Here is a 22,381-nt window from a genome sequence, read left to right on the forward strand (position 1 = left end):
TGTGCTCATACTACAACCACTTCCAAGTGATTGAGTCATTGCAAATTGTGCATGTGTGAAAAAACGAGGTGGTCCCTACAGTGTTTTGAATACTTACTGCATTTTTCTTTTTCAGAGAAGGAGGGTGCACATTCCCAGAGAGAGTTCCTGTTTGCAATATGCTCTCTTCTTTCCAAGTGCTTCATAAAACGATTGCCTCAACCGTACTAATGGATTATAGATTAAGCAGAAATGAAAAGGCACAGGACTGTTCTTTCATATTGTCTCCCAATTTATCTTGCTTAAGCAATAGATAATAATTGACAGAAGCAATTGAAGAGTCACAGTCTGATTTGCTTTTATCACTAGAAGTCTGCACTATGTTTATGTTATCTTTTGTTTAGGGAGGTGGTTCTACAATCATCTGAAGATTGGGGCAGAATCATTATGTTCTTACTGACATTCCAATGGACAGTTGCAAGTTGGCAGTTCTCTGGAATGGATTTCAGTGCAGTACCTCTGAGGAGGGGCAAAGTGACTTTTAACCCCAGAGCTCTAAATTCAAGGTTCTGTTTGATTATATTCTTTTAATGTTTGTTTAACTTTAGTATTCATCTAACAAAATGGGATAAATACCTTTGTGTCAGCATAAACTATCTTGGGATACTTAAAAAGTGAGAAGTCCATGCATAAAACATCTGAAAAGTTTTTTTTCCATTAAGGAAAAGGCATCCAGTGATGGTGATATTTATCATCAGCAAGGGAATGGGAGAAAAAAAGTGCATTTGAAAAATTCAATTCAGCATTTCTCAAGACTTCTTCATGCATATTATTTATTTGTCTTTCCTTAAAATATGAATGAAGTCAGTGAAATTGCTCTGTGTTGGAGGCTCTTCAAATTTCAGATGGAAAAGGCCAGGCTGTGTTTGTGTTTGTACTCTCGGTGCTCATGAAAAAATCAATGATTGTGGCATTAGGAAGGGCTGCTTCTGTCGTCCCTTTCTTAAGCTTTGCTACTTTTACTATTATCTTCATATTCCCATGCATCCATATATTTTTCTTCCATGGTTCTTTTCTTCACTCCATCAAGGAGTATTTCTCAGCCCTTCATGATGGTAAAATTGGAAGGAACAAAGGATTCAAAAAGAACTTATTTGGGACACGTTGGTGGATGAGAAACTCAACTTGACCTGGCAATTGCTTGCAGCCCAGAAGGCCAACAGCATCCTGGATAGTATCAAGAGACTGTAGCCAGCAGGGAAGGGAGGTGATTCTCCCCCTCTAATTTTTCCTTGTGAGAACCCACCTGGAGTGTTGCATCCAGCTCTGGAGTCCTCAGCACAGGGAAGATGTGGACCTGTTGGAGGGCCACAAAAATGATCAGAGGCATGGAGGACCTTTAAAGACAGACTGAAAGAACAGGAGTTGTTCATCCTGCAGAAGAGAAGGCCCTGGGGACACCTAAAGCAGCCTTTGAGTACTTAATGGAGGACTACAACAGAGCTGGAGAGGGACTTTTTACAAGGGGGAATGGCTTTGAACTGGATGAGGGAAGATTCAGAGATTTCAGAGAAGTTGTGGATGTGCCCTCTCTGGAGGTATTCAAGGCCAGGGTGGATGAGGCTTTGAGCAACCTGGTCTAGTGGAAGGTGTCCCAGCCTATGGCAGGGGGGTTGGAACTAGATGATATTTATGGTCCCTTCCAACCCAGACCATTCTATGATTCTATTATAATTTATCTTCTTCCCTTAACTATGTTTCCCTCAATAATAAATATATTATTAAATATATTTCAATTCATCAGGCATAGCAGGTATTGTTTTACTCTCTGTTTGGGTGACTGAAGATACCTTCAACAGCTGCTGCAACAGGAAGACTGCTCAATATTTGTCGCCCTTGGGATGACTCTTGCAGGATCTGATTTGCATGAATCAGCTCCCTGCCTTGTACTACAGCTGGCAAACTACTAAATAGAAAATCATGGTTAATAGAGGACCATTGAAAGTGAGCAACTATATTGAGGACATTTGTCTTATCAATTTTTTCATTAAAAATATTAACAGAAGCTGCTACAGAACTTAGAGAATTTTTGAAAGAGCACAGTAGAACTGGATGTTGAATCCACATTAAATTTCTTCCCGTCTTCAAGGAAGATTTATTGCAGTAAAGTCTTCTCAGTTTTATTTACCTGTTTTCATTCCTTCATAATCACTTCAAAGAAGTGATTATAACAAAAGGATAAATAGTTGCATTTCACACAAAAGACCAAAATATCTTAGAATGCTTTATAATCATGTAACACCTCCCTCCAAAATGAAGTAACTTTCTTATACATTTGGTAAACTCTTTTTCTATGTACATCAGCACTATGGCACCAGCTGAATTCAGTGGAGTCAGAAATAAGCTCAATGAATCTTCTTCCTTTAGGCAATTTCTTAGATTTTCTTTAGCATGTTAAGAGTGAAGATTATTTCTAAGAATTGTATACTAATGTAACTTTTAATTTTTAAAAAATTTCTAGCCATATTTTAGATAAATACAGATTTCAACAAGTCTATCACAGTGTACTGCAAACATTACTTCTTAGAATTTAGGATTACATAATGTTGTGACTGGAACAATTTTCTTATGACAAAACATAGAAATTTTAGATTCTGCTTGAGTTGCTCAATGTTTGTTACTATTTTGGAGGATTGTTAAAATTAAACAGAGGTATTTTTTGGTACTGAAGTAATCTTTCAGGCATTACTTATTGCATATTAAATGCCTTTGTAGTACAAGACTGTCCTGTACTTGACACAGGACACTGTATGCACATGATTGGCCCCATTGATTGCAACAAAAATTATCATGCACATAAAGTAGGAGCATCCTTAAAATATCTTGATGACTTGTGGAGATGGTTTATTTTCCTATCAGTCTAAAAATATGACCTAGCTGGTTCTGATTACATCTTAGAATTTCAAGTAAGTACTTTCTTTACAATCTTTGCAATCAGGAAATGTAATACCAGGAAGAAATTAATCCCTCCTTGCAATGCATCACCTAATTTAAAAATCATCTATAAATTAAACAATATTTGGCTAAACCCTTGGAAACATTAGGTAAGTATATGTTTTTGAATCCTCTAAGGTGTGCTAAAGTAGGAGAATTTGTATAGCTGTGCAGACATCAGTACATGGTATTGTAGTATGTATGCCCTAGATTGCTACATAATTTTTAGTTTTTTATTTTATTTTTGACTATTTAAAACTTCAGGATTAACTTCACAGGTTTCTGGTTTTCTCTCCACTCAAAAGAGTTCAGCACAGTAAAACTTAAAATAAAACTTAAAACCTTAACCAAGAAAGAAGATTCCAGGATGCTCATTATTATTATTATTATTATTATTATTATTATTATTATTATTATTATTATTATTATTATTATTATTATTATCATTATCATTATTATTATTATCCTAAACCACTTTTTTCAACGTGTTGAGGTTTTTAGCTACATTAAGAAAAAACAAAAACCAAAACAAAACAAAACAAAATCAAACCCCAAACAAAAACCCCCCAAACATTCTTTTTTAGCAGATCTCCATAAGAATGCTTCTGTTTCGCAGCAGGAAAATGAAATTATGTCTTTTTATTCTGTTCTCTGCTGTTTTTCTTTTCTAGAAAAGGAGGTAAAACTCCTTAGAAAAAAATCCAGTGTCATAGACATTGTGGATTAATACATCTGTTCTAATTAACAGTTTCATAGAGGATGCCACTAGCATAGTGAAAACCAAACCCACCAAAGCAATTTGCTCTGGTGCATGACAACTTGCTCACTACCTGACATTAAAAATATTTTAATCTGCAGAAACTAGGAAAAAAAAGCAATGCCAATTATTCATGACATTTCTGAAAATTGAAGAAGAAAATTGGATTGTGCCGGGGTAATGATACTGGTAAATAAAGCAGAGGAAATAAGAGTGCGGCAAGTGCAGACGACGGCTGAGTTTTAGCATTAATGAGAGATGGTTCACGGCCACGCGATGGCAGCAGAGGCTGCGGAATGAGGGCTGTTTTTAACACTAAACCACGGATAAACAGGATATGCCCTGCAGTTCCTAACTCGTACTTCGGGTTCCAGAAAATATACATTATGAACATTTGCACTTAAAGAAGTGGCATGTTTATCAGACCAGAATTTTCTGTGGAGTGGGGCTACATACTTTTCATTACAAAAAAAAAAAATACGTTTGGGGCAATCTTTTTTTCAGTAAGACAGTATTTTTAATCTCATTTTCCAATATTTCTGTCTGTCTTCCTCAGTTACTCAAGTTAGTTACACAAAGAATAGATAACTTCAATAAAAGCAAGATAGTTGCTTCCTTTTCCCTCATTTTTTTCCTAGTACTTTTGTCCACAGGAAAGAACTGTGGTATAAAATCCCTTTTGGGCAAAACCAGAAAATGAAAATCTAGAATGCTGTCAGCTTTCAGGAGGAGGACTAAAAAAACATGCTTGTTCTAAAATAGAGTCTTGAACTAAGGAAGCAGAATTTTTTGACTCAGATCAGTATAGAGTAATAAACTCTATCTCTGTAATTTAAAAAGAAAACTGCAATCTGCTCATTGTATCCAAACTAGATGTTCTTTCTCAATTCATAGGCAGCTATTTATATATATATCCTTCATATGACAAGTTCTAAGAACTCAGGATTTGTGCAAGATAGTAAACAGAACCTTGCAACTCTACAAATTAAAAAATACTTTTCCAAGAAGTTGAGATTTTTTTTCTTCTGAAATGTATAAAAGCAAGACTTTCCTATAGAATTCTTTCCTGCAAAAGGCACAGTCCTCTTTCTGTGTTCCAGATAGCACAGTTCCCTTTCTGTGGTCCGTTTCCATTATGTGTTCGAGATACTACACTGCAAGTTCAGCTTTAATCAAACAAGACAGTCCAGAAAAACCTCAATCAAAGCCTCTCTTCAATCAAGGCAAATACTTATATTAGAATTTCCTGCTGGAGCATGACATTTTGCAGATCTGAAAGGCAGCCAGGCAGAGTTTGGACAAGCAGCTTTCTCTATGGTTTTGATGGGCAGGAGCATGCGCTGGATGTTCTCCAAAGTCCTATTTCCTGTGACTCTGTGAGAGTTGTCTTGAGAGTTGCCCTACCCTTCAGAAATGTGGCAGCTGCTCTTACAGAAAGTCATTCTTACAAAAGTGTTTGCTTTCCAACAAAACCAAGGAGGCTACAGGGTATGCATAGCGCTGAATGCTGCACAAACCAGAGGTCTTCTCTCTTGGCCCCTTACTGGATTGCTCCAATATGGCAGAAAGTGGTGAGGAAGACCATAATCACCAGCTGGAGGACTGACTCAGCAATATACATAATTTTGGGTAGCCAGAAGAGAACTTGTTCACTAGTTCATATTCCACATCCAAACTCTTGCACTGGATGAATATGAACGAGTCATTGCAATTAGAGAGAGTTTGCCTACAGCACTGTGGATTCCCTTCCTCCAGCTTCTGATTCAGCTGCTCTGCCATGACTACCTGAGGTGTTCAAAGCAAGCACTGTCTCACAGGGCCAGCAACACTGTAAATAAGCCTTTCACAGATAAACCTTGCTTGCTCATGATGCAGCAGCTTAAGGCATTACTGCTCTGCCAGGCTGAATAGTAGAAAAAACCCCATAGTCCCATTCTTCTACTGGTCCTAGGTTGGAGAGGGGTTATGAGTGTAATTTTGTAGACCTGAAAAGCAAAGAAATAAATTATCTGCCAGATCTAGTACTGATGGTTTAGATAGCATTTTCCCTTCAGTCTGAGGACTGGTAGATTAAATTACCTGCAGTGTGAGCACATAGATTCACAAGGGACAGTACTGTTCAACCAATTTGGTTATGATACAGTCACACATCTATTGGCTGAAGGGAAGATAGTGAATGCAGTTTTTCTGGATTTTAGTAAGGCTTTTGATATTGTCCTTCACATCATCATTTTGGACAAGTTATCCAAACATGGGATGAGCTGGTTCACAATGCACTGGGTGAAGAACTGGCTGAAGGACAGGGCTCACACGGTTGTGGTGAATGGGATCACATCTGACTGGTTACTGGTCAGCAGCAGTGCTCCTCAGGGCTCAATCCTTCTCTTCTCTTCTCTTCTCTTCTCTTCTCTTCTCTTCTCTTCTCTTCTCTTCTCTTCTCTTCTCTTCTCTTCTCTTCTCTTCTCTTCTCTTCTCTTCTCTTCTCTTCTCTTCTCTTCTCTTCTCTTCTCTTCTCTTCTCTTCTCTTCTCTCCTCTCCTCTCCTCTCCTCTCCTCTCCTCTCCTCTCCTCTCCCTCTTTCCTTCTCTTTCTCTTTCCTTCTCCTTTCTCTTCTTTTCTGTAAAAAGGCTGTTCTGTGCAATAAGGGGCAAATGCAAGTTCAGGAGATATGAGAAGTTCTCAGCATACATCAGGAGAAGAAAACAGTCCTATTCAGGGACCAGAGACTTGTCAGAGACAACTGCAAATGCGTGTGTGTTTATTCTGTGTACAACAAGCCAGCCAAGGAGCTCCTTCTGCCTCACAAAAGGCCTTAAGCCTACAAGGGTTTTTGTCAGCTGAAAAATTAATATGAGTTCTTTCCTTAAGGTGTTATAGTAGCTAGTTTCCCAGTTTCTAAAGGAAATGCTGACACATATCTGAAAATGCAGTGTCTGTCTCTTTTCTTGGATCCAACTTCCTATGGAATCTCTATCTTGTTTATACTTTTGCTTGTTTTATTTCTTATCTTAGTTCAGCTTCTTTTCAAAACTCAAAGCTCTCTTCTTCCTCTTGCTATTACATTCTGATTCTTCTATCTACATCCTAATGTGAGTCTCCAATAGACTTCTGGTCCTTACTCAGAATTAGCTTCTCTTGCTTATTATTCTAGCACTAATGCTGTTGTATATTCTTGTGACTGATACCAGAAAAATATCAAGATAGGACCACTAACTGTCCAACTAACTTGAAAATCCTTCCCCAAAGCTATATCCTTTTTCTATGCCCTGATGTAACTTTTTAAATCTCCATTTGAAAACAGTATTTACTTCTTATATTGAAGGCTAATTCAAATAAATTATTTAAGAGCTAAATAACTTTTTTTTTCTTTACTAGTTGGTGAAACAGATGCACAGAATATGGAATATAAAGTATGATTCAAAGAGATAATACAATAAAATATTTGGGATTCTGGAGAACTGAATCATGTAGCCAAAGACAATTTTGCACCTTTCACAACTTTCTGGTCATATACGAGTAGAACTGACAGAAGATTAGAGTGCAAAAATTAGTCATGTACTCATTGGCATGTGAATGCATCAGCCCAGTCTATCCAGCCTTTATTTTCTACCACTCAAATAAAAGTAGTACAAGGCTCTGTATTTTGAGCTGGGAAAGAACTCCCTGTCAGCTATTAAGGGAGCAGTCTCATTCAGTCCAATAGATACTGGGTTCCAGTTATGACTTATGTTCTTGTGTGTCTAAGACACCTCTGAAATGATCCGGGCATCCTTAGAGATTCTGGTTTTTGAAGTAAATCATCTGATAGAAAAAGCAGGTGAGTAGGAGGAGAGGCACAGGTTATTGTGATAGAGCACAAGTTGTCAGAAGGATTATTGGGAGAGAAGAAGCTCCAGGATAATATCTATCCACATGCATTGCTGCTGAACTGCAGCAGCAGCAGCAGATTCTCTTAAGGTCTGTAATTTAGGATATAGCCTTTGTGGAAAAATTAATGTAATGGATAAACTTCTCAGATTCTCTCCAGGAGAACTAATTCTGATCTCAGACTTTATTAGTTATTTCTGGCATACCTTTCCTGATTACAAAAAGCCTTTTTAATGTAACTGTACCAGAGAGTAATAGAAAAACATGCTCTGGGTTATCCTTAGGTATGTGTGAAATTTTTACTTGTCCATAGCTATCAAAGCATGAAAAAGTAGAATGAGGCAGATAGGCAATTTTTTCCCACAAGAGCCCAGCTAGATCCTTTAAAGCATCAAGAAACCTCCAGAATTTCTGGGAAATTCTGCCATGTGCCAATGTAATAAGCTAGTACAAGCTGTGGGTAGCTTTTGCACAAGGAGAAGCATCTGCCATAAAACCCACACTGCCTGGCAACTGTGTGGTATCTGTTGGGCTTCAAGGTTTCCACTGCAGGGGCAGAAATCAGACACTGCTTGGGATTGCCCATTGTCAGGACACATCACCATGTTTGAGGTAACAGTCTTTAGCCTTAGCAGAGTTTAAGAAGGAATAAATTATGTGAGGAATGTGGTGGCCTGGTGGTTACATGTTCATATTATTCTGCTGTGTTTTACCTTTTGTAAAATAATGCACAAAAGAAGTCAGGATCTGACATCATAGACTATTCTGGCTGTATTAATAACCACAGAGGGGGAAGAAAGCACAGAAACAGTAAAAATACTCAGAACATAAGGTAGCTGGGCTGCCTTTTTTCAGCCATATCCCTGTTGACTAAGGGATATGGCTGAAAAAAAATAAATAGTTTTCTTTTGTCTGTTTCAGACTTTTCTGAACTTTTTTTTCTGAAACTTTTTTAGGATAGATGCTTTTAAAAAGGTGACATAAAAAAAAGGAGAGACAAAAGCAGTGGAGGACCAGTTTTGAAATGAAGAATCATATCTATAAAAGATTAGCAAGGTTGTGTGGCATTAAAGGAAATCCTTGAGTGTCATGAGAGTGCTCATGAAGAGGGTAGTTTATGAAGAATTGCATTGCAGGTATTGGCTCAAAGTTTTAGTAGGTACATCCCCTGTGAAGGATCCTCCGAGTTGGGAAGGGCAGGTGGAGGCACTGATTCCTCCCTTTGGCAGACTGGAGCACCTGAACACCAGCTTAAAATGCTCCCGGGTAGCAAAGTGTGGACCCACCAACCTCACCTCCGTAGTACACAAGCCTCACACCCACAGTTTGAAAAGAAAATGGGATGTGAGGACACAAAAGTGAATTGAAAATGAGAAAACCAGTACACAGGTTTAGAATAATAGAACTGTAGATTCATAAAATGCCCCATCCTTGGAAGTGTTCAAGGCTGCATTGGATGGGGATTTGAGTAACCTGCTCTATTGAAAGGTATCCCTGCCCATGGCAGGGGGTTGGAACCAGATGATCATCAAAGACCTTTCCAACCCAAACCCTTCAATAATTCTATGGTTTACCTGAGGTAGATCGCTCATGACTTAGTTGATACAATTGAATTGATAATCCCTCTGCCACTGAAGCATGGGCGATAGAAGCACCTTGCGAATGGAGAAGGAGGCGGGCGGCTCGGCCGCCGCATCACCTCAGGGCCGGGCGGGGCGACGCCACAACCCTTGGCGGCAGGACGCCGCGATTCCAGAAGGAATGGCCGGGCTGGGGACCTGGCGAAGCCTCAGGCAGGGATGAACAGCCTCGGTTGGCTCCTCTGCTCCCGGCCCTTCCCTCGGGCACAGCCCGGGGGCCGGGCCGGGGCAGGGCGAGCGCGGCAGTGCCCGCCGCGGCTCCGCAGGGGGCGCTCGAGCGACGCACCCGCCGCCGCCGGGCCCGCGCATGCGCGGCGCGGCGGGGCGGGGGCGGGCGCGCCGGTCTCCCTGGAGCCGGCGCCGTCGCGGCCGCAGGTCCCGGATGTAGCGGCGGGAGCGGGGCCGGCGGTGGGAACGGGCGGGGGACGCCGCTGGGGCCGGGGAATGGGCGCGTAGGGAGCGAGGAAGGAAGGGAGGAGGGGACCGAGCGAGCGACCTAGCAAGCAAGCAAGCAAGCAAGCAAGCGAGCAAGGAGAAGAGCCGGACGGAGATTCCCGCCCGGCGCCCGAGGTAGCCGCCCCCATCGGGGTCCCCCTCCGCCGCCTGCGGGCTGCGCGCCCCTTCCATCCGCCCCAGGGCTCCGCCGCCGGGATGAGCAGCTCGCGGAACAACCGGGTGATGGTGGAAGGAGTCGGGGCCCGAGTGGTCCGCGGCCCGGACTGGAAGTGGGGGAAGCAGGATGGCGGCGAGGGCCATGTGGGCACCGTGCGCAGCTTCGAGAGCCCCGAGGAGGTGGTCGTGGTGTGGGACAACGGGACCGCCGCCAACTACCGCTGCTCCGGGGCCTACGACCTCCGCATCCTGGACAGCGCGCCCACCGGTGAGCGGATGGGGAATGGAGGCGCCTCCACCCCCAGGGCGCTGGGTCCGGAGGGCAGCACCCCGGGGTGCTCGGGGTCCTGTCCTGGGGAGCGGATTGCGCCCTTCCTTCTTCCCCTTTTAGAGGTGCGCCTTTGCCTTGGATTTGGGCGGGGGGAGTCAGGCACCCTCCCCGGGCGTGGGTGTGTGTCTGTGCGCGTCCGTGTGTCTGTGTGTGTGTGTGTGTACACGGAAACTTGGGACGATCTACAGCGCGGGGCCGCGGGGACAGAAGTTGTCCCAGGACTGCTAAACTGGAAACAAAGCAAAAGTGATCTGCCACAGACAGCAGGCTCCTGTTGTGCTGGGGAGGAGGTGGAGAGAGGCAGCCGAGAGGGTGATACATCAAGGTTTGGGTTTGCTTTCATGCCCCGATCCCCACTTCTTGAATTTATATTTTGGAGCAGTTTTGTAAAATACTGGCAGTCATCCTTGAATCAAGTATAGGGATAATTGCAGAAGAGATGTGTACTACCTTTTTTGTAAAGGTTACACTAAGTGGTTGAAATACTGTGGTTTTGTGCCTGTAATCTGCACGTTGCCTTTTATCTGTATTGCCAGAACTTCTGTAAAATAGTAAAGGTACTGGGAGAAAAAGAAGTGCATGAGTTGATTCTTTTAATGACTTAGCTGCTTGATATTTATGCTTTAAATCCTGTCATTTTGGACAATGGAATTTGATCTGCACTGACATTATGCGGCAGTGTTAGTGTTGAAAACACTGCAGGGAAATGTTCATTTTAGCACCTGTTTTTACAGTGAAAGCTCACGCAGAAAGATATAGATATTGTTAAGTTTTATCAGAAATATTGTGAGGTGACTTTTGGGCCGGTCAGGGCCTCAGTAATGAGGTGTTTGCACTGATTTATTGAGGCACTTGAGCTGTACTCTTTTGTAATATGTCTTTCATTTAGAACGTGATGGAGAGACCATCTTTGTGCCAGCTACGTGTAGTGTTACAGCAAGGAGAATTATAGCAGTACTTAAAGCTAAAAGACTTGAGGAGACGGAATCATAGAATTCATTCTAACTAATTACAAAAAACCTTGCTACGGAAAGAACCCCAAATATTGCATGGTTACCCTCTGAGATGGATTTAATTTTTCAGTGACTGGGTATCTTCCTCTCTGCTGGCATGATGATGATGGTTTTTTTGAAAATCCTTTTGCAATGGACTTTAAAACAAGAAAGAGGAGTTTTTCAAGTTGTCAGTCCTTGTCTTGCAGATGTTTATGCTTAGAAACTTTTACCTGTGTTTGATGTCCTGTAGAAACCAGTGGGACTGCTTCTTCTTAGAATGGAAGCATATGCATAAATGTTGCATATGAGCCTCGAATGCTCATTGTTCTAGCCCTGCCTGACATATTTACAAGCAGATGGTGTCCTCTTAACTGTATCTGGAAGCCTAGACTTAATATTCAGTTTTAAAACTGTCGTGTTTTTATTTCTGTTTTTTGCCTTATTCCTTCTGATTTTAATTTCTGTTTATACTTCTGTATTAGAATTTTAAGTTCTGTTTCAGATAAAACTGTGTATATTGTGTCACACACATTGCTGTTGTCAGGCTTAGCAAAATGGTATTTCTCTTCCTGCGGTTTCTGCTGAACATCATCCTCATCTTCATGGAACTGTTGTGTGTAGGTACCCAGGGTTGCTTTTTGCAAGAGGGAGTTACTTTTGAGGTCTTTATTCCCTGGAGATAGGAAGAGTAGAATTCTGTAAAGTAGCTGTAACAAAAGGGCAAAGTTAATAGAGTTAAGGTGCTGTCAGTTTGGACTGAAGTCCTCTGTTTACTGCTGATTCACTTTGTAGTCTTGTCTAAGTCACTTTCCTTCTTCACCTTTTGGTAATGATTTTTTTTTTCTCCATGGTGGTGACTGTCCATTCTTTAGAGTAAGTGACTGACTTTGGATGATATAGTTTGATACTTCTCTAGGGACATTAATGTAAGTGGAATTAGATAACAGGAATTTCTTGTGGTAGTATTAATGATGATGTTGAGCAAGGAAATGTTATAAAGTATGGGGTGGCTTTTTGTTTGATAATACTTAGTGGAGTGTGTGTCATGGCTCTTATAGTTTAAAATGAAAAAAAATTTCTGGTTCATGAATTTACAATCACAATGTAAGTTTATGGGGAAAATAAATATAAAAGTAAAATAGTAAAAATAAAAATTGGTTATTGCTGGGAGTTCTTTCTATTATGTGTTCAAAACTAGTCTTGATGGTAAGTTCTTAGAAGTGGAGCTTGCAGCTGGAATTGCTGCTTTAAGTTTGAGGCCTGTGCAGCCAAGAACAGTAGGGGTGCATCAGGAACTTAGAGTGTTATAAAAGTTATGTTTGAAGGTCATTCTATTAAAAAAAAAAAAAAAGGCAAGTTGAGTTTGATTAATGTATGTGCATATATATGCCAGAACTATGCTTCATAGACTTAAAAGATAAACTGTTCTTGTCTTTCAGTGGTTGTAGGCTATTACCAGATGTGACACTATGTAACATCTTAGAAAACTTTAATAGCCTTAGTGCTATTAAGATTCTAGGATGGTCTTCTTAAAATAAAAACTCATTTACATGAAGAATGTCTTATAAACTCTTTGGTCCAGATGTAGTCATCTGGATCATGAGGGACTTGTGATATGAAGTTTGGGGTTGTTTTGGTTATGTCTACCAGGCTTGCTGTATTAGCTGCCCTTTGGTGTGGTCATATTTACATTGCCCACATTGCTTTAAGTGTGACAGAGCGCTTGAGAGGGTTTGGTAAACCAAGGATTTAAAAAGAATCAAAATTTCACATGGAAGTAACACTTTGGGTAGATCCTGCATAACTGGCTCCTCAATAGAGAAAGTGCTCAGATGTGATACATCAGTAGTGCAGTGTGCTTGTTCAATTACTTGCTGATAATTCCTGTTTTTTCTATGAAGCAGACTTTTGCCAGGATCTACGAGTCTTGAGTGTCCCCCTTTTTTGACAGTGTTCTGGAAAAAACAGTTGTTTTCTGAGTTGCTGAAGAAAAGCAAGAAAGTTATAAGTCCATGCTTTTTATTTAGAAAGGAAGGCAGCCTTTTGCCTGAGCTAAAGGCCAGACAAGTACCACGTTTTTAGAGAGCACATCTGGCTATGTTCACATAATAGCCATGAGCAATACAGAAACTTTTTCTGTTTATTCTCCTTCTGAAGATTTGCTTTCTATAGAGCAGAATTCATTTGTCATTCATTTCCTTTTTTTATACAGTTGATTCAAAGTAACAATATTATTTTCCTGCTGAAAGAATTTACCAAGTTGTGTTTGAATAAGGGGAGGTGGTGGAGGGGCTGGAGTCAGGAAATGGAAATCTTGATGCAGAATTATCCCCCAGCTGGAGCGTGCATCAGTGCAGTGTGGAAAGCATAATGTGCTGTATTCTGGTAATACTGAAAATCTGGGTGTTATCTGCAGGAGATGAGTGGCTTTCTGTATTGTATTAATAGGTCTTTGTACCTGAAAAGGGGCATAATTGATCATTAAGTCAAAAATATCAAAGCATTTTAAAAGACAGAGCACCCATGATTTATCCTGTGTGTTTGTTTATTTGTTCTTGCTTTTAGAACATCAAATGTAATTTACAGCAAGTTGTGTTAGTCAAGATTTTTTTAGTGGCTACTTGTAAATATCTACAGGAGCCCTCACAAATTAAAAAAATTAATAGCTTCCTGAGCAGTGGTACTTGGGAGATGTGTTTTTTTAAATAAACGTGTTCTTTGTTCTCCCTGCCCTTCCCCCATGTCTCCTACACGATAATCCTCTCCCTTCCTGTGTATCTTGTGATTCCCTTACCAGATAGGACACATGCTTTAGCAAGTCTGGCATTTTGTATCTGGAATAATAATTGGTCAGCTGGCTACTTCCAGATGGTATATGTAGTAGATGAGTTATTTTTGTGGGAACACTCATTGGAGTTTTCATGCAGTTTTTCAGAATCTAACTGGTTATCTCTAAGAATTTTTTGTTTTCAATTTACCTGAATTCTGGCCCTAATGTAAAAATGGTCTGGGGTGAAGGAATAGGAAGAACAAAACATTGTTACTGCTTTTTAAATTGGGGTGTGTATAAATAATTTTTTAAGTTGTTTATAGTATCCCTTACCTGATGGTGGTATTGTCATTATGGTATGAAGGGATTTTAGTGCATTACAGTTCTGTAGAGAGTAATGACTTCATTGGAAACCAGCTTTTGTTTCTTCTGAGAAGTGAAATCACTACTGGTGTCTTCTGTTTAACAGTGAGTGAACGTGGATACCCCTTGTACATCTGATTTTACTGTTACAATCCTTCTATTGGACAGCTGTATATTGCCATCTAATTATCTTCAGTACAAAAAACCTATTTGTAACAAATTCAACTAGCAATTTGAGCAACACTGCTTTTATTTCTTTTCACACTTGTAAGAGTGAGCATGGGTTTCAAAAACTTGTGAAGGGCTGTGAAATTGATGTATAAATGAGTGGTGACAGAGGAATGGTGGGCTAGGTAATCCAAGGAGGATTTAGGAAGAGATGAGAAAAGTGAAAATAAGGTATGGCATTAAGGTAGAAAACTAATATGAAATTCAAGTAGTAAAAAGCATTAATGACATGGGGATATCAGGAATATTGGATTTTATGGTGGACTAAAGGTGAAGGGACATAAGAAAACAGCAGTTATTTGAAAGTAACTAAGCATGGTGAAAGTACCCTTCTCATTACCTGGTTTGTTTTGGGTTTTTAAGTGTATATGACACAAAACCTGTTTAATTTTGAAATAGCCTTGTTCTAGAAAATTTTGAAGAATATTTAGAAGTTTAAATTTTTCATGATCTCAGTTTAGAGAGCTAAAGTGCTCTAGCTCTCTTTTTAGCTACAGTGCTCTTTTGGTGCACAGCTGGTCAGCTGTAGGCTGCTGTTTGAACTTTGAAGTTTTTATGGCACTTCAGTTTATTCCGAGGGTTTAATGAAGGCTTTCTTTCCTAATAGAAACTTTGTAACATTTGTGTTTCTCAAGCTTTCTTAAACAGCCTTGAAGAGGGGAAGAGTTTATGTGGCAGATTTTGCTTTTGGCTCAGGATTTTAGTTTGGCTCCAGAGCCTACACTTGATGCAGCCTCCTGGTCGTTCTTACATACTGTGCTTTGATTTACATCATGGATGGTTTGGGAGTGCATAAACTGCTTTGCTTTTTGGTAAAAGTAAATTGAAATTATCTCAGTACTGATGAGCCTTCAGTCCACTGGGGTAGAACCAAGCTGGTCTGAAACTCTGTACATAATGTCTCCTTCCTTCCCCCTGAGCATCTGTAGTGCCACTGTCAGGTCATCAGTGCTGAGTTCTGGCGTATGGATGGTTAACCAGCCGATGGACACCTCAGTGATGCAGGCTGTCCTCGTGCCACCCAGGGAGGGCCACAGTGGAACAGGGACCCTCACTGCAGCACATGGGGGAGCCCATGCTCAAAGTGTTTTCCTGAAGGAGTAAAGCTTGTGGAGAAGACCCATGATGGGGCAGGGGAAAAGTGTGAGGAGCTGTTATGGACTGACCTCCGTTCCCCATCTGCACCAAAAGGGTTGTCAAGCTCTGGAGCAGTCTGCCCAGAGGAGTGGTGGAATAACCATCCTTGTAAGTATTTAGAAGATGTGTAGGGATGGTGCTTAGGGACCTGGTTTAGTGGTGATCTTGTTAGTGTTAAGTTAATGGCTGGACTTGATGGTCTTCAGGGCCTTTTCCAACCAAAAAGTTTATGTGAGTTTAATCTACCATGGGAAGAAGCGGGGAGATAGAGGTGTTTGGAACGAAGGAATGCAGTTGTCTCTGCAAAGACGGTGAAGTTCTGGGAGAAGGTGTTTTAGTTTTTGTTTTCCTTACCATCCTCTTTTTTTTTTTTAATTAGGTGTAAATTTTCCCCAAGTCAAATCTCTTTTGCCTGTGATGGTGATTGGTAAATAATTTCACTTTTAGCTTGACCTAAGCTGTTTCATTTTGTTTTCACTCTTTGTCCTGTTGAGGAGGTAGAGTGAGAGACTGGTTGGGTGGATACCTGATAGCCAGGCAAGGTCAACCTACTACCCTTGTGTACCTATAATATCTAGTTGAACTTAAATATGTGTTAAAGAAGATAGATCAAAAATTCTTTCAGAATAATTTTGTTTGTATTATGACCGTGAATAAGAGTTTAGTATCACATTATGTAATCAGTAGTAGCACCTTGTTTTATCCTTTTTTTAGCAGATGAAGTTCAAGGTGTCTTAGTCCACTGTCACCAGAAGCATACAAATCTGCTTCTCCCTCCAGATCTCTGGTGCAGTGGTTAGACATTCTGTAACAGGATTACTTGCCTGCTCCTGCCCTGCAATTCTTTGTTTCTCATGGCAGTAGTGTTGAGCAGCACCTCAAAGAATGGGATTGGGAAACCAGTTCAGCTGAATATTTTTCCTCCTGGCTGTTTTCCAGCCTGGTATGTTTCTTGATGCATTTTGCATCCCAGCTCTGCAAAAACCTTTTGCTCGCATAATGGAAAGAATGGAGCAGCATGGTCAGGTGAGGCATGCGCTGAAGTGGGTGTTGCTGCTGGAATCATGTGTCAGGGAATGGATGAAGAAAGGGCATATCTCTATCAGGATGGTGTTTAGGGATCTGTGAGATACAGAAACATCCCTTTAGATCAGATACTTTTAAGTACAGACATGCGCTGTTCTTTTGTTAAGTCCCAGACACTGTGGTCAGTAAAATGACTTGAGTCAAATATCTTTGTATGATTTTTTTTCTTGATCTTTCCTAAACAAATTTTGCTGAGTTTTGCATAGCTGCTTTTGCCTCACTGTCAAGAAGTGTTTAGTTTTTATTTAAGTTTACAGTGAGATGACCTCTTTTGTATCACATGATTCCTGATTATACTGCTCTTTTGCTGTTTCTTCCTGCTGTTTGGTCAAGTGGAAGAATCCTACAGCACCCAATTCCTTAGTCCCTTCACATCCAGAATAAATGTATTTCTTGGCCAAATGCCTTCCCAAAAGTTCAGCAGGCATTAAAAAAGAATATAATCAAGAGATGTGTAACTTCTGTTTCTATTCTGTTTCTTCTGTTCTTCTGTTCTATTCTGTTTCTTCTAACTTTCTATTTCTAACTTTAGCAATCAGTCAGAAATAACACCAAAACAAATATTACCTCTCAACCCCAAGCACTGTAACTAGTTAGTCTTTTTAAACAAGATGACAAAAACACAAACAAGATATCTCTGTGCTTTTAATGTATCCACTCTTGTAGACTTCAGCTTTGAAACCAAAAGAATAGTAAAATGCTTCAGTACAATCCCCAGAGCAAGAGGGATGTGGTCATACTGAGATTCAAGTGAAGGGCTGCAAATGTGTTGCAAAGAATCTTAAGGGCGTCTGGTAGAGGAAGAGAATGAGGGATCTGGTGATGCTTAGTCTGGAGAAGAGGAGGCTCAGGGAAATCTTAAGAGTGTATATAAATGCCTGGTGAATGTTGTAAGGAGGATGGAGCCAGGTTCTTTGCAGTGGTGCCACATGACAAGGCAAGAGACAATGGGCACAAGTTGAAATACAGGAATTTCCACTGAAACAGAAGAAACAGATTTTTTTTCTAGGGATGGTTGCATATGCTGTGTTGTGGAGTATGTTCTTGGTGGTGCTCAAAACCTTGACTGGATATGGTCTTGGGCAGCCAGCTCTAGCTTGCCCTGCTTTGAGCAGTGGTTGTTGGAAGAGACAATTTGCAAACCTTACTTCTAACCTCAGCTATTACGTGTTTCTGTGAAATGATCAAACAAGAAGGCATTTCCTTCAGTTTTGCCTTTCCAACTGTTGATTTTTCTTTGCTACAGATGGCTCAGCTGTTGGGTGTAAGTGACTAATAGCTTTATAGTGAATTTGGCATTAATTTCTGAAAGCATCCCTGATGGAGGAGGCAAAATCCATTCTTTTTCCTCACTTAGTTTCAAATTGATCTGGGATTTTTTTAAGGGGAAGTGATTGGGAAAATTCCGTGTTACTCTAGCTTCTTAGTGCTCATTTCTGTCTAGTGCTACAGACTGAATGCTAGTGCTTCTCTCTTCTATTGCTCAATTTTTTCCAAACAGTAGAATTTGATTTTTTTTTTTAATAAACTTGTGGCTGTTCCCTGTATTTAGAATGGGTGGATGGAAACTCTGTGACTGATCATTTTTGCTCTGCTGTAGCTTGGCAGAGCTGTAAGGCTAATGACTTGGGATCAGTTTTTATGGAAGGCTTGGCAGAGCTCATGCTAGTGGGTTACATCTGGTCTGTCTCTGGCACATTCATTTTAGAAACAAAACCAGAATAACAGTAAAATGCTTCAAAAATGGTAACAGATTTTCATGAAGCTAATAGCATTTATCCAAGAGAGCTTAATTTTTTTCCTGTATAAAAAAGAATAGAGACAAGCACTTAAATTTTCGAGTGTACAAAATGTGTGAGTCAAAGCAGTAATTTTTAGGCTGCCACACTCAGTTGAGCACAGTGGCCTTTGTGATGTAACGTGTGTTGATAGCTGTACTCCAGAGATAAAATTATAGATTTCCCTGTGTGTTTTGATAAACCCATTTCTGACCCTTTAACTTGTAGTTAAAAGATTTCTCATTTTCTTTCTCTCCTTTGTATAGATGGAAGGAAGCAGACATAGCCTTCTCAGCTTTTTAAGCTGAGAGAAGATAGAATATTTCAGGAACAGACTGCCAACTGGAGATATGAGGCAAAGTCCGCTATCTTTTCCCTTCAGTGGTTCAGGCTGATAGGGTAGAAGCAGCAGCCTTTCTTTATTGTTAAATTTCTACTATATGGTTTCAAATTATAATGATGTGCAACAGAAGTCTGTAGTGATGCAGCAAAGTTTTTTGGTTTTTTTCTTTTTTCTTTTCCTTCCACAGGTATCAAACATGATGGGACTATGTGTGATACTTGTCGACAGCAACCTATCATTGGCATCCGATGGAAATGTGCTGAATGCACAAATTATGACTTGTGCACAGTTTGCTATCATGGGGACAAGCATCACTTGAGGCATCGTTTTTACAGAATTACCACACCGGGAAGTGAAAGGTAAAACCTAACTTTTTCCTCGTGAAATCAAGTAGAAATAGGTATTTGTGGTTAACTTTGAAGCTGAACATTTGGTTACTGAAATTTGGATTAGGTAGGAGAGTAAGAGGCTTGAGATTCTGTTTCTGGGAGACAAATAGCTAGGATAAGTCTTTGGATCTTGGAAAACATGGAAATTTTAGGAAGAAAAGAGTACAGAAAAACGTTAGGATATGATTATTCAGTTTTGCTTAATCTCCTTGAGGCTTTCCTATTTTTTGTGTTCTCATATGGCAGCTTTAAAACAAAGGCAATTACCCTTATACTATGCCTAATCACAAAAAGATTTGTCGATGAATTCTGAATGTGAAGGTTTAATTAGGTTCAGTAATGGTGTGGACAGACTGAGGGGAAATACCCTCCTTGAAGGTTTTGGGAAGTAGGATGATCTGGACTTGGACTTGAACTGCTTAAACTGCTCACTACAGGAAGCAGAGAAAAGATGCTATGAAGGGTTGTTCTGCTCTTGCCTTGGTTTTCATGTTCTTAAGCATCTATTATCATCTCTCAGTGGAGAACTTGGAACAAAATTGCATTTAGTGTGTCCTTTTATAGGTGTTCTTGACTTTAAATAACTTGTCTCAGTCCAAAGCCCCTCTTTGTACATGATTTATGTACCAGTTAAGTGGGAACAGTGATATTTACCTGCTGCTAAGTACTTGGAGAGCTATGGAAAAACACTGCGTAAAGGCTACACACTGTGGTGTCACCTCTGTGATGTTTCCTGAATGGTCTTTCATTAAATCATCAAAATATTTTTTTTTTTTAGATATGGTCCTCATTTGAATGTGACATGTGTAAGACAACATTTATATCTTCTTCTTGGAGAAGTTAGATTTACAAGTATGCTGTAAATTAGTGGTGTGCTTTAATCAGTTCTTTTACAGTTAAGGGAAGTGGCTGGAGCACACAGCCTGAGGTCTCAAATTATGTCTTACAGGGTCTGTGTTTACATTCTCAAGTGCTTGCTTAAAGGTTTTAACTGTGGCTCAGATGCCCAAGTCAGTGGCTTAATCAAAACATAAGAACTTTTTGTTGGTTGTTTTTTGGAGGCTCACACCAGTAACTTTAGGTACCAAATAAATGGGTATCGTAAACTTACCCTCAATGGCAATGTTGAATGCAGAACAAGACTTAGAAGTTGGACTTTGAGATGCTGTCTTAATTTAGTTAAAGGAGAATAGGTGACAAAATACATATGTTTTCTATTTATTTGGTTTTTTTGAAGTCTTGTTGCTTTTGAGAATGCTTGCCAGACTTTTTTTCTTTTTTAAGCTGAGGTTTCCTTTGTAGTTTTAAGAGGTTGGTTATGGTGAATACAGTACAAGTTTTAGTTTTACAGATAGATTATACACTGTGTAAAATATTGCTGGAAGTTTTTTGCTTCTTGTCACTTTCTTCCTTTCTTTGTTTACTCTCACTGAGCTCTTATCTAGAAAGCAGCTTCTTCTGCCAAAGAGCTGTTTCTATTGGATCAAGCTTAGCTGAGAACAAATGATGGAAGCTAACTATTTTAGGGAGGAGAAAAGGGCAAAACAGTGCTGTTGAATTTGAGGGATGTCTCACAGGAAAAATGGCAAGAGACATGTAAGAACGTTTTGATGAAGGGAAGCATAAGCTCTTACAGTTTTATTTTTGGGTCTGGGATATTGTATGGGTGGCATAATGAAGTAATGTATGTAGGTTTTTGTCTCAGTTCTGTAGGTTAAGAAAATTCTCTAAACGGGATTACTTTGTGTTTTTGATAATTTTTATTTTTCTTAGGGAAAAAATGGCCAATATTTTCATGCGCTCTTTATATTGATTGTAACAGTTGAACTCTTTCCTTGTGTGCCATCTGCTGGATGTTAAAAGTTAGCAGGATGCTGAGAAATTTCCTGAAGTGGTCAGGAAACATTCTGAATGTCAGCTGAAAAATTCTCATGCCTGGCGACATATTCCTGGTATGAAGCAAGAAGCCTTGTTACATGAAAATTGGTGGCTTTTGAGATTATTATTTCTAGTTAAATAATCATGAACCATTCTGTTTAGGCTTCTGTACTTCAGTTCTGCTGAAGTCAGAAGGAATAGAAGACGTTTGCTTTGAAAAAAACACATAATATGACTGAAGAAATGGATGCTACTATATTGACTTAAATTTTCTAAAAGATGCTATAAAAATCATGTAGAAAAACTGAGAGGAGGGAAAAGAGATGCTCTTAGTAGCATAATTCTGAATAAAAGTGACAGAGCAGTTGTGGGACAGAAGTATTGGCTTAGAGCACATCTAAGAGAAACAGAGATGTGTTTATATGGCTTTGCACGTACTTTAATGATTTCAATAATATAAGTACAGATCTATATGCAAGCATTTACAGGATGAATGCTGGTAGTAGGAAGTCTGGAGAAAAATTGTTAGAATTTTAAAAACTAATCATAAACATTCAATGAATCAGATTTCGGAAGTTCATGGGGTTTTTTCTTGTGTACTGCTTGTGTGATTCATGCACTGAAATCTGCAGTTGTGGGTTATTTTTGTTTTAAGATGCTCTCCTTCCCATCCCCAAAGATTTGTTTTGGACTTCCTTTATTATGTTGACATTTGTGGGTTCTTCTTTTAATAACTTCAGGGTATTGTTGGAGTCTCGACGTAAATCAAAGAAAATTACAGCAAGAGGAATCTTTGCAGGTGCCAGGGTGGTGCGAGGAGTTGACTGGCAATGGGAAGATCAAGATGGTGGCAATGGGCGTAGAGGAAAGGTAAAGATAAAACTGGTTTAAATAAGAAACTGCACCTCTTTTTGCTCATTTAATGGCCTCAGTGGCCTTTTTAATTGTAGAGCAAAAATACAATCATGAAAGCTCGAATTTTAGTTGTCTGGGCACTTCTTAATCTTTTCTTGTAATATTTAAGCATTTTGGAAGAGGAGGGTGTGTACACCATAGCCAGTTCGTTTATATTTTAATTTGCATTTTTTACAATATCAGCACAGAATTTTTTTAATTCTTAATTTTTTGTCATTGTTGTCTGTTTAAGATTTGTAGCAACATTAAGATCTTGAGCATATTTCAGCATTAATAGAGAGCTGTATAAAAACAGAGCTATCATGAGTAGCCCTTTCTAG

The 22,381-nt window shown here is 39.8% G+C and overlaps 1 protein-coding gene across 3 annotated transcripts in view; it reads left to right on the forward strand.

The window, feature by feature from the left end:
- Nucleotides 1-9,601: 9,601 nt before the first annotated feature.
- Nucleotides 9,602-22,381, forward strand: part of MIB1 (MIB E3 ubiquitin protein ligase 1) — a 77,570-nt gene continuing 64,790 nt past the window's right edge. For all 3 annotated transcript variants that reach the window (XM_054631029.2, XM_077184804.1, XM_054631037.2), the window contains exons 1-3: nucleotides 9,602-10,116; nucleotides 19,067-19,238; nucleotides 21,887-22,016. In XM_054631029.2, coding sequence (XP_054487004.1) covers nucleotides 9,888-10,116; nucleotides 19,067-19,238; nucleotides 21,887-22,016 — 531 coding nt within the window. In that variant the 5' untranslated portion in view covers nucleotides 9,602-9,887. The remainder of the gene's footprint in view (nucleotides 10,117-19,066; nucleotides 19,239-21,886; nucleotides 22,017-22,381) is intronic.

This window comes from Agelaius phoeniceus, chromosome 1 (genome assembly GCF_051311805.1).
Source record: "Agelaius phoeniceus isolate bAgePho1 chromosome 1, bAgePho1.hap1, whole genome shotgun sequence".
NCBI lineage: Eukaryota > Metazoa > Chordata > Aves > Passeriformes > Icteridae > Agelaius > Agelaius phoeniceus.